This window comes from Rhagoletis zephyria, unplaced genomic scaffold (assembly GCF_001687245.7).
Source record: "Rhagoletis zephyria isolate East Lansing unplaced genomic scaffold, Rhagoletis_zephyria_1.1 Rzeph_scaffold_01188, whole genome shotgun sequence".
Taxonomy (NCBI): domain Eukaryota; kingdom Metazoa; phylum Arthropoda; class Insecta; order Diptera; family Tephritidae; genus Rhagoletis; species Rhagoletis zephyria.
This window is the reverse complement of record NW_016158272.1, coordinates 50,474-68,395: the sequence shown is the minus strand read 5'-3', so window position 1 is coordinate 68,395 and position 17,922 is coordinate 50,474. Positions and strand designations below refer to the sequence as shown.

At 32.3% G+C, this 17,922-nt stretch overlaps 1 protein-coding gene across 1 annotated transcript in view; it reads right to left on the bottom strand.

Moving 5' to 3' along the window:
* Positions 1 to 17,922, bottom strand: part of LOC108363098 (5-hydroxytryptamine receptor 2B-like) — a gene marked incomplete at its 5' end in the record, with an annotated part of 86,544 nt that overhangs the window by 34,779 nt on the left and 33,843 nt on the right. Inside the window, one exon of the mRNA XM_017616358.1 lies at positions 5,609 to 5,786. Within this exon, the coding sequence (XP_017471847.1) occupies positions 5,609 to 5,786 (178 nt within the window). The remainder of the gene's footprint in view (positions 1 to 5,608; positions 5,787 to 17,922) is intronic.

Here is a 17,922-nt window from a genome sequence, read left to right as displayed (position 1 = left end):
GTGTTAGCTTATTTCATGTATAGAACCCATAACAAAAATTTTAAGCCAATCGATAGTGTGCCACCAAATTTGGTGTCCGGTATGTAGAAGAATGTCTCATATATGTAGTTTGTTCATTAAAGAAATGAGTGCAAAATTAAAAAAAAAATAATAATTTTTGAATATTTCATTAAAAATATCCTGGCCAGGATTTTTTCAGCCAACCCGCTCGCGAAAAATTTCCTAACACGTTAAATTGCATACAAAGTAGATTTCGTCCATTAAACAGATGGGTGAAGGTCGTGCCCTTGTTGCATCTAACACTACATTTTTTTTCTGAGCCTATTTGAGTTAGAAAAATACAAATTTTAGCTATGGGTCAATAGCACGTTGAATAGCGTACAATGTTGCTTTCAAATGAGCCCTATCTCTAACTAGATAAAAAATAATTTTACCTGAAAATTCAATCAGTAAAAAAGACTTACGTTACAAACAGTTTTGCACCGAAAACACATGGGTATTGAAGAAGGCCGAAAATGCTCGAAGAAACCCAGATTTTTCAATTTTTTAGCCTGGTGAATTCCGCGTCAAAAAACTTTTAGCTATTTTGGACATTACATTAAAAAATGGTGCCGACTTTATTTTCAGTAAAAAAGTTAATCACTGATTATTTTATCGAACATTAAAAAAGTTAATCACTGATTATTTTATCGAACCCTTTTTTATTAACTTCAAAGTAATACTAGCATCGAAGAGAAGCAAGTATAATGCAAAATATGGTGGCCCTTAAATATAAACAGTGTTGCCGTTTTGATACATATGTATCCAATTGGATGCATTTTTGCCTTAACTTTTGCGGGATACTTCGTTTTTTTCCTCAGTGCAAATTTGTATACCTTTTCCCATAAGTATTTGTAAGTTGAAGGAAATTTTTTGTATTTATGTACGAGTTATTAAAACATTTTTAACAGTTGGCTGCTCATTCTCCAAGCAATAAATTATTCTTATTCTTATTCTTTTCACTTTGAAAAATTAAATTTTTAGCTACATAAACGTGCATTTAAAAACACCAAGTACTTTCCAAATTTTTAAAAGTACACCTTCTCTTAGCAGTCAAGAGAAATTGACAACCATGCCGATGACTAATTTTCAACTATAACTTGACTGCACTAAAAACAACTTATAACTTCTAAATTTTGAGTTATATGTCATTAAGGGAGAATTCAAACAACCTTAAAATATACATTTTTCTTGAAGGCGGAATATACAGACAAATACAAGTTTTTGAGAATTTTTTAAATTTCATAGATAGCTCCCAATCCAACAGTTTCATTGAAAAATATTGTAACCATAATAGCAGGAAATAACAATTTACTAAAAAGTAAATGTAGCATGTAAAAATTAGTTTAAATTAGTATTATTTTGATAGACTAGGAAACATTTTTTGCATGTATTATTCGTGGGAATCTAGTAATAATAGATAAGCCCCAAGCACATATGTTAGTGTTTGGCCTCGCTTCTCCTCTGATTTGTGGCGTGCGCCTTGATGTTGTCACACAAAGTGGAGGGACCTATAGTTTTACGCCGACTCCGAACGGCGATTGTATTTTTATGAGAAGCTGTTTTTCATGGCAGAAATACACTCGGAGGCTTGCCATTGCCTGCCGACGGACGACCGCTGTTAAGAAAAAACCTTTTTTCTATATTTTTTGCGATGTTGCTTTGACCAGGGTTTGAACCCAGGCGTTGCGGAGTGGAAACGCGCACTGCTTACCACTACACCACAGCGGCCGTGGGAATCTAATCGTAGTAATAAACATCGAACATGCGGAAACTTTGGCCCGTAGTTGAAGTCAGTATTTTCCCATTCTTAGAAAGAGATCTGGGAAACAAAGGCCTGTAGTTATAGTCAAAATTAAGTCGACAAAAAAGTTAGTTGCAGCTTTTTTGACAGATATTCCGTTGAAACTTATGTCAGAAAGCTGCAATTAACTTTAGAGTCGATTTAACTTTGACTATAACTACGGGCCTTTGTTTACCAAATCCGTATCTAAGGATGGGAAATTACTGACGACATGTTAATAAGTTTTTTATGGGGCCGAGTTTTTTTTCCATAGATGCAGTGTGTAAAAATGTCCTCTCTTTTCGGTGGATACATTTGGATACAGTTTTCGATCTTTTATGGATACTTTAAAGGCTAAGGCAGTGGCAACACTGAATATAAATACCCCTTAATTTCATGTTGAACTTTATTAATTTTCATTCACTTAAACGCGTCTCAGGACTATATAGACATATGCTTTTAAATTAATACAATTTATATATAGGGGCCCGTAATTTTTTAGTCCCGGGGCCGAGTTTTCACTCGACGTTCCTGTACATAATAGCTCGTTCAAAATATTTTTAACACTTTTTTAAAACTTACAAAGGCAAATTAGAAAAGGTCAAAACAAAAAGGAAATAGAAAAATTGCACACACAAAAAGAGGATAGACAAATTTTGAGAGCCACATATATATTGTTAGTATTCTGTGCGTTGCGTGAAGTATAATCACCACAATGTTTCACAAGTAAGGTCTATCTATACAGTGTAATGTAAAGTATGCATAGCGAGCCTTAATCGAACTGCATTTAATACGGCAAATGTAATGCCAAAAATTACAACTTCTTTTCATTTTTCTAATATTTTCCCACAGCTTAATGAAATGTAGGCATTTAAAAAGAGGTTACCACTGAAATAGAGATAATTAGGGCATATTTAAATTTACGTCGTTTTCCTCTTTTTAATGGAATGCCCCAAAAGCATTTTCAAAGGTAAAGCTTTACTTGTAGGGAGTGCAGTATATTTTGCTTTGCTGCTTTTATGCTTAAGTGCACATTTACGATACCTACTCCAAAATGCGCATCAGCGATACTTGTTTAAATTTATAAGGAAACTACTCCGATAGATGCATTCAACATACCTGCACATTAGTGATACCTGCCTTAAAAATTATTCAACTATTCAATTATCAAAGAAAGTATTACGTTTACCTGCACTGGCTCCACACTTACCTTAATTTTACAAGGCTTCATTTATTTTGCTCATCTCACAGAACAACGAAAGCGACTAACGTTTTATGCATATACTAGGTTAACAGATACCATTCGAAAAAAAAGTTCGCTTGCAGTAATTTCTACGTGGTAAGTGCTAATCTATTAATTGGTTTCATTGGGATTCGGATACCTTCTTCATTGAAGTAGTAAAGAAAATTCGCTTAAGTGCTTTTTTCGGCTAAGCGCACAAGTTTTTCGCGCAAAGAAGGATGGGCAGCTAAGCAAAATATACTGTATTTAAACATTCGAATAAACACAAATTCATTTCCAAACTATAACAAGTAATAATATTATAGTTAAAAAAACTAAAAACACGCTTTTATTACAACAAGAACTAAAAAGTATAAAATAATTTGTAGATATAGCGATTCCGTTTAAGAAGAATAGGAAGTTCCCTAACCTGATTTAATTTAACTGTTTTAAGTTAGCTAAAAATATGATTAAAGTGATTGATCCGTAGTTATAGTCAAAATAAAGTGCACTGTAAAGTTTGTTGCAGTTTTTTTGACAGATACCCCATTGAAAGTTATGCCAAAAAGCTGCAACAAACTTTACAGTGCACTTTATTTTGACTATAACTATGGATCAATCACTTTAATCATATTTTTAGCTAACTTAAAACAGTTAAATTAAATCAGGTTAGGGAACTTCCTATTCTTCTTAAACGGAATCGCTATATCTACAAATTATTTTATACTTTTTAGTTCTTGTTGTAATAAAAGCGTGTTTTTAGTTTTTTTAACTATAATATTATTTTCTACTTTTTAGTCTTTTGAAATCTTGCAGTTAATATTATACTAAATTTGACTTAACAAACAAAATTTTCAATATATTTCAATTTAAATAGATAATACACCTATTCTGAATATAAACCAAATTTGAGCACAGATGCCGAATTTTTAATTATATAGACTCACGCGCCACATAACTGCCAAAATTTTTTGTGTAGTTATTTCTTTTCATGTAAGCAATATGCATTCTAAATGTGAACTTAATCGGATCATAAATACGGGTTTTCCAAATATCTCGACTCCTGCGCCACCTGTCGGCAAAATTTTTTGTGGATTTATTTATTTTCATATAAGTCATATATGTTCTAAATATGAACCACATCAGACTATAAATGGGGGTTTTACAAATATCTCGACTCCTGCGCCACCTATCGGCAAAATTTTTTTCGGGATTTATTTCTTTTCATATAAGTAATATATGCTATAAATATGAACCAAATCAGACTATAAATGCGGGTTTTACAAATATCTCGACTCCTGCGCCACCTATCGGCAAATTTTTTTTCGGGATTTATTTCTTTTCATATAAGTAATATATGTTATAAATATGAACCAAATCAGACTATGAATGCGGGATTTACAAATATCTCGACTCCTGCGCCACCTAGCGGATTAAAACATCTTTTAAATTGTATTGTCCTCGAGTTCTGAGCTAAGTTTAAAGTTTCAAGTCTGTAGCTCATCGGGAAGTTTGTTAAATATTGACTGCAAAGTTCCAGGACATACATACATACATACATACATACATACAAGTGAAGTTAAATAAAAGCTTGTAAAAAGTCTAAGTTCGGGCGGAGCGAAAACTACCGCTACATGGTAAGCAGGGGTGGATTTTATCCCTATTTCAAACATTTTTGATAAACTTATGTCCAAAATTCGTTACATCTTTCGAAGGGATTGTGTCAATTTGATGTAAATTAGCGTCCTTACATTTCGAAATATCGAAGTTTCAAGCATTTCTGAAATTTACCGTTATATAAAAAGTGGGCGTCATTTTAGTCTGATTTCAATAATTTTCAGCGTTTTGCTTTTATGTGGCAAGCACAATAATCATATGTGGGCGGTGCCATGCCCATTTTCCAAAATTTTATTATAGGCGTATTTTGTGCTAAAGAATTTTTGCAAACATCAATTTTGAATAAATTAGCTTCGGTATTTACTGATTTATCGAAAAATTTGTATTTCTCCAAATTACCGTTATAAGGGATGTGGGCGTGGTTATTGTCCGATTTTAAAAATTTGGTATGTTGTACCAAGCCCAACAACCGTGCCAAGTTTGGGAGAAATTGGTGTAGCGGTTCCCAAGATATACAAGTGTAATCATAAGTGGGTGTGGTTATTGTAAATATCAATTTAGAGCGAATAAGCTTCAGTAGTTACTAAAATATCGCAGTTTTCGTATTTCTGAAAACTACCGTTATTTGGAAGGTAGGCGTGGTTATTGTCCGATTTTCCCCATTTTCAATATCATCCGTCCTACGCCGAAATGAAGTAAACATACCAAGTTTCGTTACGATATCTCAATTTTCACTCAAGTTATCGTGTGCACAGATGGACGGACAGACGGACATACAGTCACCGCTTAATCGATTTCTTGTTTCATTCTGATCATTTATGTATACATTTGTCTATATCTATCTCGATTCATTTTGCCTGCTACAAACAACCGTTATGTGAACAAAGTTATAATACCCTTCTGCACAAGTGCGCTCGGGTATAAAATGTAAGCTTTGGGCAACTTACCGCATCGCGTACAATACGCTGTCTCCGCGACGTGAGAACGTAGCCAATCTTCAAGTACACGTACATCATAACTGCAAGCGGAATAAAAAATGAACCCATTGCAGAAAAGACCACATATCCTTTATTTTGATTGTAGCGGCAAACGACATTACCCTGGCGTCGTCGTCCCTTTTCGTACCTAGGAGTAAATTGCAAACAAAGAATTGAAAAAAGTATTACAACCAGACCCAAAATAATAACACAATGCAACAAGATTTTACGTATTTCATGAAAGCAAAAGTAAATGAAAGTCTCATAATAAAATCCCAAAATGGTTTTTAGCCTATAGATGTGGTTTTTGTATTGCGTAGTTAAAGTTGGTGAACCTGTACACAAGAAAAATTTATTAAAATTCAATCAAATGATGAAATTAACCTGGAAAGTTGTGGTGTCTTACTGTTCTTTGGGTCGAAGAATTCATTTTTGATATGTTTGTTTTTACCTAAAGCTTACGCTAGGTGGCGATGTCGTACCATTTGGCAATTATTTACTAAGATATAACTAACTTAAAATTTTTTGAAATCACCGTTACGTGGGCGGAGCGCGTGTCTAAAATTTTAAAGACGGTGCTTAAGGGGGCTAAGCGCAATGTTTATACCAAATTCGGTCGAGATCGGTGGAGTAAGTTTTGAGATACACATATATGATATAAGTGGGCGGGGCGACCAGTTTTAGAAAATTTTTTTTTTCTTATGTTGGGTTGAACCATATTGCAATATTAGAAGGTGTTGTCGGCTGGCAGCTTTTCGCTCTAATTCCGCCATATTGACTGCCTTAGTTGAAACAGTGTTACTTCTTTAACAATTCTTTGCCTAATAATATAGTTGAATGTTTTTTTATTTTTTCTCAGTACACACATTTTGTTTTCTTAAAAAGGTATTTTCTCTTATTTTATTTCATTTCTTTACGAATATACTATAAAAAAAGCCAATTTTTTTAGAAGAAAATATGAAATTTTATATTTTTCCACCAAATGGGGATTCATTTCTTCCCGTTTTTCTTCTTATTCTACCGAGCTAAGGCAGTATCAAAGCGAGCGTCAGAACTGATACCACCTTGTATTATTGCATCATGGGGTTGAACCGGACTTGAACCCAGGTCCTGCGGAGTGGTATCGCGCTCTGCTAACCACTGCACCACAGCGGCTGCTGTGGATAAATATTAGGATAAAGAAAAGAAAAAATAATAATCTTAAGGAAAAAAGATTAAGATAAATCTAACTATAACGGAAAGGGTAAATGTAGTGATAAAGATAGAAAAAGATAAAATATATAACCTCAGGCTTATAACAAACTAGATTTGTAACGTAAGCTTCACTTCTCCAGTATGACCCATGCGCACCTACTTTTTTTATTATTATTCGAATATCCAGCTTATAAAATTAACTTATCTTGTCGACATTTTTGGAAAGATCAGTAAAATTACTTCAATTTTGCAGGAAAAATCAATTATCATCTTTTAAAAGAAAGTGAAATTTCTCGATTACCGTGGTAAATGTTTGCTGCCATTTTGGGACCGCCATTTTAAATTTTTCCAACCTGTCCTCAGATTCGTAATAAGCGGCCGCAACAACCCCAGAGTAAATCGTTTCAAGGGGTCGAATCGATTTAAATTTTTCGGCCGCTTTATTGGATTCGCCAATATGAATTTTTTAAATCATGCTCTAGGTTCGTCATCAGCAACCTCAAAAACATAAGAACCATCTGTCACTTTTAATTTTTTAGTGCTGGGTTCTCCGGTGGCACAAAAATTGTAAAGCAAAATCTAATTTACGGTTAGCTTAGACGCCATAGTTGAGAGGCCACACTGTTCTCAGTGAGAGCATCTATGCGACCATTTTAAGACCTTAATCTTGGTCATTCGCCTATAGAATGTTGGCCATGAACTGTACTCATCGCACAAAAAAATATTCGTAAAAATTTTTGGAGAATGAAATTCTCCACAACTTTGTTATTTGAATATGTTACGTATTTTCAACAGAAGTTGTTCAAAATGGCGAAAACCGTGACAATGTACCATTTTTTCGCAATTTTTGCTAATTATTTACAATAAAAAACGTTTCTAAAAAACCTATTATATAAAAAAAATTTTGGAAATTAAATTCTCTACGAAATTCTATTTAACCATTTTTTACAAAAATTTTAAAATAGTCTTGTAAATCGAAAACAACCAATAAGAAAACCTAAAATCCTAGATGGCGGAATGTTCCCATATGAAATTTAGAGGCAAGACTGTGGATCCATGATCTACGTGTAGGGCTGCCAGATATCTCTGTTGCCAAACCGGGACACCTTAGGGAGGGCCTCTCGCCCCTTCTCTTTCATTTCAACGTGCGAAAGGATGTAGTGAAATTTTATTTTGACAGACAAAAAAAAAATATAAAAACATGAGATCATGAGATCATTCCAACGTACGCCAACAAAACAAAACAACTTATCACAACTAAAGCACAGAGCAATTTTTCACAATGCATGAATCTTTTTTTATTCTTTATAAAAATACAGTTTATAATAAATATATGAAAAACATAAAAATAAAATTGTTAAACTTTGTTCTAAACTCGGGAAAATTCAATAAATTTGCATACAAATTCGCAACATTCAAATCAGACTTTTTATAAAAAAGTTTAAAATGAAGTTTTGCAGCCCATTCAATTTTAGTTGATTTTTGGTTTTGTTTTTACTGAGAGTTTCTTCCATACAAACTATGTTCGATAATTCTTTTTATATGGAAGACACTGTCAGCAAAAAAAAATAAATGCTCAGACTTGCACTTTATTAATTGGCTCAAAAGCTACATTTTCAAAATTTTTCTAAAAGATCTGATTAGAAATTGTGATCTGAGGAAAGAGCCTCCGAGCCAAAATTTCGTACGGCACTGAACTTATAAGTACTCTAGGTTTCATGAAAGAAAAAAATTTAAGTACAAGATAACATTAAAATATCAGTCATATTTTTCGTTGCTGTGAACTTGTTTCAAAACGTCTGTCTTTTCCTTAATATAATTGTAAAACTCTGTGCATACGAAAGAGCACCAACCCAACTCCTAATACATTTAAGTATACAAATTTTAGTATTTAGTATGGAAATAATCAATTCAAATACGCCCATATTAAAATGAAGCGATTAGCAATTACCGATTTCTTTTTCATAATTAAGTTAAAAAAATATTTAAATTCCTTGCTGGTTGTAATGGGAATTGAATTCTGACCCTCTGGAAATTAGCAAATTGTGGCCAGACATGTAAATGTCCATTTGAATGTTGAGTTTGAATCAACACCACGCGTGTGTGTTATTATTTTTAAATACGAATATTTTTAAACGATAATCGAAGAGAAAATATTCATGTTTACTAATATTACAACGCGTTTTTTCTCTTAGTGTAGTGATTTTTGAACTTTTATTCAAATTAGTGCAATCAAATCAAAAACCGGGACACTAAAACGAAACCCGGGACATTTTAAGGTTGGACCGGGACACCGGGACCAATAGCCTAAACCGGGACATGTCCGGGACGTCTGGCAGCCCTATCTACGTGTCAAACATAAGTAAACTGCATTAAAAATTCCCTACTAAAAATGTTTTCCTGCGTACCAATTTGATCTAAGTTGCCCAGTAGAGAACTTACTAATAAGAAAACAAAAATTTTAATTTTTGGCCTTGCGAACTTGTTTTATACTATGTTCACGTTGAGCCCTACACTCGAGTATATGGGTCATTTTGGAGTTTAACGCTAAACTCTGCTGTTAAACTCGGAGTTTAGCATACAAACAATTTTTTGTTAAACTCGTCTTAAACACCAATTTTATTTGGTGCTAATCGGAATACAACCCAGGCAGTGCAAAGAATTTGCAAAAAAATTGGCCGCACTAGTATACTACAGGATATACATAATCAGAAATAGTCCGAGGTCGTTCAGTATACATAAATCGGCTCTTTGCTTAGCAAATTATTTTAAATATTGAAGCTAAACTACGTCTTTTTATTCATGATCTCAAAAAAAAGAATATTTTATCATTATTTAAAAGCAGATTTTGAAAAAAGATTTACCGTTTTGAAATTATCTAAATAAGCGTACATTTACTTCATAAACCCTTTTTTATGTAACATAATTGAGTACGAGTTTACAATATCCGAAATACTCCCTTTTAAGAACAGCGAAAGAAGAAAAGTTGGAGTTTTTGGAATAAAAAGAAGATAAGGCACTAAAAATGCAACATAAAGCTTTGACATTGCTTGAATCCCGGCAACAAGTACCAGATTTTAAATATCCGCTGTTGAAAACAGATAAGTGCCGTATATTTTCAATTTTTGGTACAACGTATAACTGTGGGTCTTTGTACTTTACAATGAAATTCGTAAAGTCACAAACCGTTCACAATTAGTTGCATTCGCGTGCCTGTGAAATATTGAAAGTTATCAAAAACTATCAGCTTTTTGCGATCGCGTACGCGAAAAACTTGCAATGTAGGAGAAATTGAAAGAGCAGAGTGGCATTTCATTTTGAGGGGACGCTGTTAGTTTCTGCTGGAAAATGTTTGCCAACAGCAATTTGCCAACAAGAAAACAGCTGATCGAAAACAGCTGGTTGGAATTTACGCAAATCCCTAAATTGAATTTGATTGTTTGGAAGTTAAAATAGTAAAATGCGACTAATTAAACTTGTAAGAAGGAAGTAATTATTCGTTTATTTAGTGAACTGTGTCAGGATAAGACTTCGGGATTTGTTTTCTTACGTTGTCAATTTTATACCTTTGGATGTAAACAAAATTTATAAAGCTGCTCGTCTAACGTGCAAGTTTTTGCACATTTTCTGACATTTCGCATTTAACTGACGTAAAACCAGATTTTGAAAATTTGGCTAAAGAGATATTTTGAATTTTCTTTAATATCTTTCTCACGTAGATTAGAATAATAATAAAATTAATGTTTTTAATTTTTAATAATAATTTTTGTAAAAATACATTTTTTTGTGTGGCATTTAGAATTTACATGTGGCTCTTTTCGGCCTCGGCCCTGCCCACCCCTGGTCTAGAATATCAAGAGTTTAGTTATGCAAGCATCAAAAATGTGGCTCGATAGAACTTTTCGTGCTGATTTCAACCATATCAAGGCCCAAGTAAAAAAAAAAGAAAATATCAATGGCTAAAATTCAATTTTTGGATCCTTTTCAATATTAATATCTACACGAACTATTAAAAACTAATGGTGCCGAAATAAAGGTTATTAATGTGTATTTCATTTGATGTACATAGTTTTTGCCTTTTTATAGTTTTAAGCAAGAAATATAAGTAAGTATATTTTTTTAAATGGTGTTCATTTAAAATTTGGTTTAAAAAGAGTTATACTATATACCTCGAGTAAAAGGTGTTTAAATTATGTGTTGGTGTTGGTTGATTTTTCCGACAGGGTGGTAAGATGATTTAATTTGGAACGAATTTCCGTCATCCCTTGTCAAGTTTGGTTTGCAGACAAACCGGTTTCGGCGTTGTGCCATCTTCAGTGTCATTTTTCGTTCTTTAAATAAGCATCAATACTTTAGTGATCGGTGGAGTAGTTTCGGTGATATTATAAATATAAGAAATATAAAGTTTACTCTAACCTCTTTTATTGGCTTTGTTTCTTATTTGTTCCAAATAATTTTGATATGGTTGTAATCAGCAAGAAAAGTTCTATTTATTTTTTTTATTTTTTTTTATATGTAGCTAAAGTTTTGCTATTCTACTTTGGTCTAAAACGTGGAGTATAATAAAAAGTAAACAAACTGTCAAATTAAACTCTGAGTTTCTTAAACACCCCAATGAGAACACTTGTCAGTTGTTCATAAACACAAAACGCTCAGCGTGAACGCAGTATTATTCTTACTAACATACAAAATATGGCGCTACAGCCAGATTTCTATCCACACTTATAAAACTAATTTGTGTATCAAAATCCACAATAGCGCACTTTGAGAGTTTGGCAATGCTAATTCCTTTAAGAAGTGCGCAAATTTATACAAAACCATCGGATCGGAAATATGCAAATTCACAAAAGTCTATGTGAAGAGCCTTGAAAGAGTATTTCGTCTTTGAACAGAAAAAAATTATATAAAACACTCAAATCCTTAATGTCAAAATCCCAAAATGTCTACGTGAAGAACATTGGATAGAGTATTATACCTTATACTATTTAATGAAAAGTGTTTCATTTTTCAACCAGAATCTGTTTAAATATCCGGATAAGATGTTCAAGATTCCATTTTTGAACATGAGATGTTTAAAATATAGACATGAAATTGCTAACATTTCTAACGAAGAAATACATTTCCTACAAAAAATAAACATTAAGTGCTCATATTTAATAAAATGTAAACATTTTACGTGTAATTTTGCGCTAAGCGCCTAATTTGGTGTGTAAAAGGGTGCAATTTTATTAACACAATGTGTAAATTTGCACACATGCGTAAATTCAAACAAAATTTTTTACAGCAAACTTTAAACATCCAATTTGTAAATTGTGAAAATGTGAGCACTAATGGTGGTTTCGTTTCTTCCAAAAAATGTTGCCCTTCCCAGGTGCAAAATGTGTTTCATGTTACACTCAATCCTGTAAAAATGCATGTTTTTGCCTTTTTATCCTTGGCTGGCTCACGTATTTCACAATATTGTCGTTTTAAACAACCATCTGGTTTTCACGGCAACCATCTCCCTGACAAAGCTTCGCAGGGCAGATAATTTGCCTTTTTGGCACTACAAGAGTGTAACAATTTAAGAAACGAACACCCAATTTTCCCACCCTCTGCCTTTAATTTAGAACCGAACACGAAAAGAGAAAGGGCGATAAAAAATCCATTTTTTCGGTAGAAACGAAAGCATCATAAGTGTTTAAAATGGTACAATGACATAACACCAAGTAGCATAACTCCAATTTTAAAATTTGGAATTATGTCACTCCTGATACAGTGACAGAAAGCCAATTTTTTTACTTGAGGTTATCTTACTTCTTATAAGGTGTCATAACCCCAATTGGGATAATGTCACTTTTGAGCCTAAAGCATACTTTCCAGCTCTCAAGAAAATAAAAAAGCTTATACAAATATGCTCAAGGAATGAAAAAGAAATTTGAAATTTTTTATTAAAATGTGTTGGTCCGTTTTCAGCTCTGTAGAAATATATATGTAAATATTTAATTAAGAAAATTTAAAGCGATGTCAAAATTTTTTTTGCCATGGAAATCTTAAAAATCAAAAAATTTGGTAATAAATCTCGCCCTTTTTAATATAAAACAATATTTTAATATGTGTATTGTGAAAATTTGGAACAAAAATAGAGCCATTTGTGTTTCCAAATTATAGCCTGCGGCGCTTTTTTATAAGAAAAAAAATATTATTTTAATATATGCATGGTCAAAATTTTAAATAAAAAATATACCTACAACAAAATTTGTATATATGGGGTATTCTTTCTGAAGTTTTTGGTACCGAACGAAAGTACATAGGATCCACTATCACTAACTAGACAAATATTTGCCACAAAGCGTAGCGATTTCTTGTAATAGGCTCCGAAAGTGGCACGTTTATTCTTTCTTGTGTGTGCACAGTAGGGATGTTAATTTTTTCGACTTTTGCGATCCCGGGATTTTCGGGACATCGTTCATACAATCCCAAGATCCCGGGATTAGTCCCGGGATTTAGATATTCATTATTTTCCAACAACGTAACATGAAAAAATTGCATCAATATAGTTTGAGAAGCTGTCTTACTATATAATAAATAATAAATAAATGGGTTCGAAATCTACTTTATTATTTAAATTGTAAAATATTTCATTAGTAAAAAAAACAAAAGACAGTAATTAAATATACGCATTTAACAATACTTTAGCGTGTACATATCTGATAAAGTAACTTAAGGCATGTCGAAAAAAGCTCCATTCAAAAAAAGCTTAAGTCAACATATGCATTGTGTGGCTGAAAGAAGTTCATAATACTAGTAGCCGAAATAAAATAAACGCCTTATTTCAGCTAGTTTAGTCTATATTTATTTTCTTTATTTAATATTTACTTTTTTTCTATAAAAGGCTACCTCATTTTATAAATAACTAACATTTAAATGCGCATTTCAAAATTTGTACAAATACTATGAAAATTAAGAAAAAATAGCCAAAATTTCTAACCTTTTACTCAGCATTTTTAGAAACATTTTAGGTACGCTGTTTTATAGCCCATAAAATTAAAGTAGGATAAAATGAAGTTTCATGAAGTAACAAAATACCGTTGATTTTTGGGAATTTTTTAAACGATGCTGGGCATTTTCTTCCATATAAACAAAATGTCGAACATTTGTATGGAAGAAAATGCGTGACACCGCCAGCAAAAAAATTATAAAAAATCAACGTTACTTTTAGTCACTTGGAACTTGCACTTTATCTTCCTGTAATTTAATGGGCTATACTTATAAAAATGCGTACCTAAAGTTTTTCTAAAAAGATTGAAACGGTTTGAAACAAAAAAATTTCAAAACACACCAAGGAATTAATATACTCACAACACTAAGGGTCAAATATAGTAAAACTGCGTTTTTAGTTTTGAAATTTTTTTATTAGAACTTTATAGTTTCAAAGATGTGATAGATTCTAAATATTATTTAAAAAATTTAGTGCAATGTAGAATAAAAACGGGTACCAAATGAAAGAGAAATTTCTGTAGGATTAAAAAAAAATCAAATTTTTTAGGATCAAAAGAACGAACAGGTATTGAAATGCCCTTTTAATCAATTTTATTTTTTTAAGCTAATATAGTTAGAAGGACTATATTCGAGGATGTTGTCGAGTTTATATTAGTCCTTAACATATAATTTTTTCAAAATAAATATTGCAAAATCTCAAGGATATTCAAGGATACATTTTTTAAGGACATTTTCAGTACCTTATGCACCAAAAAATTGAATCAGTTCCTTCTCTACAGAATTTTCTCTTTAATTTGATACCCATACTAAGTACACTGCACTAAATTTTTTAAACCATTTTCTGAATTACTCATATTATTCAATTTTCAAAGTCCGTTTAAATAAACCCGACGTTGAGAGAAAAGCTAAAAATATATGCATATATTTGGCCCATGGCTTCGCGAATATATTGATTTTTTGTGTGTAAAATTGCTTGTCGCACGGTGTTATGTGTATGTATAATTAGCTAGACATACATATTATAGCGAAAACTGGTCAACATGAGGCATTCTATTATTGCCACCATTGCCAATTACAAATCCCGAAAATCCCGGGATTCTTGACAAATAATCTCGGGATTTTCGGAGAGTAAAAAAAGTCCGGATCCCTAGTGCACAGATAAAGTGATTTTTTTCCTTTTTTCGACGCTATTAGATTTTTCTAACTGGTAAAATGTTATAAAACTTATAATGGAGCCTTGTTGTTCAGGTAATTAAGTAAAAAAAAAGTGAATCTATTTGTATTTTGCTGTCACTAAGTATTTTATTTTTCCTTTGAGTGAACGCTTTAAAATAAGTTGTTTTCGGACCTACGTTTGTACATATTTACCTTTATGTCTAGGTGTGAGTTAAGCGGGGTAAAGCAAACAAAAAAGTTGCGCTAATATTGCGTACTTTTTCAGTACATATATGCATTTCTTTATAGGTCTGGTCAAATTTTCAAGAATTTCTTAGGGCAGAATAATAAAAATGCAGCAATTTCAAAAGAAATGTAAAACAAAACATACAGCCCGAACACAATGAAAACGACGAGCTACGGACCTCAGCTGTAAAATTATTTTTCCACGTATTCCTATTTAGATAGTTATTTTGGCTATAACAGGCCAGATCTATTTATATTTTTCCAGCAAAAGATAAGGTTCTTCCTCTTCTTTTTTTGTCAATCTCTTACAAATTCATGATGTCGATGCCGCGTTTAAAAAATTCATGTCGCCATCGACAAAGTGTTTAGATAATGAAGATAACAAATTGGAGGCTGTGGCCTGAAGCTCGTCATTTTCAAAGTGTTCAGCACTACATATAAGAAAAGTAATGTTATTGTTTTTGTTGCTTATTTAATGACTGTATGCTTTGTTTTACACCCTACGCTACGATAAGCGGCATTTTAAATGCATAAGAGCCGACTAAGTATTGGTTTGTTTAAAATTCGGGCTTTCATGTCAACGCGGCCACCTCTGTGCGCGACCTCTCAGGATTTGGACGAAAGTTGAAGAGATTGAAGGTCTAGGTGACATGAATATACGTGCAGCATATTTTGCCGATATGACGTTGAGTTGCCTATTTACACGGAACTTAAATTTTAAGAAAACGTCATACATACCTTTCTTTAAAGTGCTGTATCTTGGAATCCTTTTACGGAAACTTAATGATAAGAAAGTATTTCTTTCGTTTTATTATGGACTTTGGTTGTTCATTTTTTAAGTTAATATGCAACGTGTATTTAAATTTTTTTTTTTTCATAAAAACAATAATCTATAATGTCAACATTATCTAACCAAATGGGCGTAATGGGCTACTTATGCGTATGGACTCTAGATCGTCTAACGCTCGAGCAGTATGATAAATAGACATTGAAATTTTATGAAATTATAGCAAAAGTGTGGAAAAAACAAAAACAAAATGAATAATTGATATTAACTTTACTAAAGGTCTGAAATCATGAAAATCCCTTCAAGGAAATGGCAGAATTGAACTTTGTTGCAAGTCCACATGGGAAATCTGCTCACGACGTGATTGGAAGAAATTTTAAGAGACTAGCAGCTAGAGCAAGTCTTCAACTCCTGATGTTACAACAAATTCGTACACCCGAAGGCTTCTACCAATGGGATGCTGTATGTTTCCAATGGGATGCCTGTAAAAAATAACTGCAACTAACTTTTCAGTGGACTTTATTTTGGCTATGACTACGTGCCAATTACTTTAATCCTATTTTAAGCTAATTTAAAAGGATAAATAACATCAAATTAGGGAACTTCATATACCTATTTAACGAATCTTTAAATCAATAAATAATTTTTTTCTTTTTAGTTCTTATTGTAATAAAAGCGTGTTATTGGTTTTCTTTCAAACTATAATTTTATTACTCATTAGGTTTATTTTTTTACACACCTTTCCTTTTTCTTTTTTTAATAAAAGGACTAACTTTGTAGCTATCATTGGAGGTCAAATATTATTTTGCAATGAAACCGAAACATCAACAACACTCATATGCTCCATATTTTGAATAATAGGAACGAATATATAACTATAAATTCTTGAAGTAAAACTTTTGTTTTTATATTTTGTAATACTTAAGTAATATGCCTTAAAATTCTTATTTATGTACAGTGTAGGGTAAATGTACGGTGACCATCCGTCCTGTATTATACGGGAGAGTCCTCTTTTTTGACCAATTGTCCTGGTTAATAAATTATTTTATACGGGACGCTAAATGTTCTGTATTTCTTTTAATTTCCTGTATTTTCCCGTATTCGGTGTTCGTTAATTCGACGCCTTAACAGCTCATTAAAATGGCGTGCCTATGAACCAGATTATATGATCGCAATTTCCTCCATAAACAGTTATTATTTTCCAATCTGAATGCCTGTGATTCGAAGTTAAGTCTTTTTTACTTTATATTTCTGGTTCCACTAACAGTAGTGAGCACCCTCATTAAGTCTTTGTTCTATTTTCAAATAGTGTGACGCTTAAACAGCTGTTATAAGTGGTAATATTAGTTTTCCCAAAAATTGTAGATGCATGGTTAAGGCAGAAACGGGACGATATATACTATTTAAATATTTACAATGCGTACGAATTTTCGTCTTCTGAAGTACATTTTACGGTTTCTGAAGTAAAATTGACTATCCTGAAATACATTTTACGGTTTCTGAAGTACATTTGACTATTCTGAAGAACATTTTATAGTTTCTGAAATACTTTCTATGGTTTGTGAAGTACATTTTACGTTTTCTGAAGTACAATTAACTATTCTGAAGTACATTTTACTGTTTCTAAAGTACAACTGCCTGTTCTGAAGTACATTTGATGCTTTCTGAAGTACTCTTGGAAAAGGTGTAGCTACTTCAAGCGTGTACTTTATTATACTATAATTTAAAGAATTTTGTGTGAAAAATGTTGTGGGGTAAAAATCTCGAGAAAAGTATCGTACAAATGTGTGATGCTACTACAAGCGTGCTGTTTCTAGCCTAATACATCTAGGATTATTTCAAATGGTTTTAAGATCTTTTAACTTTTATGGGAAAAAATCGTAAAATTATTTTTGTCCCGTATTCGGCTCCCATCAATATG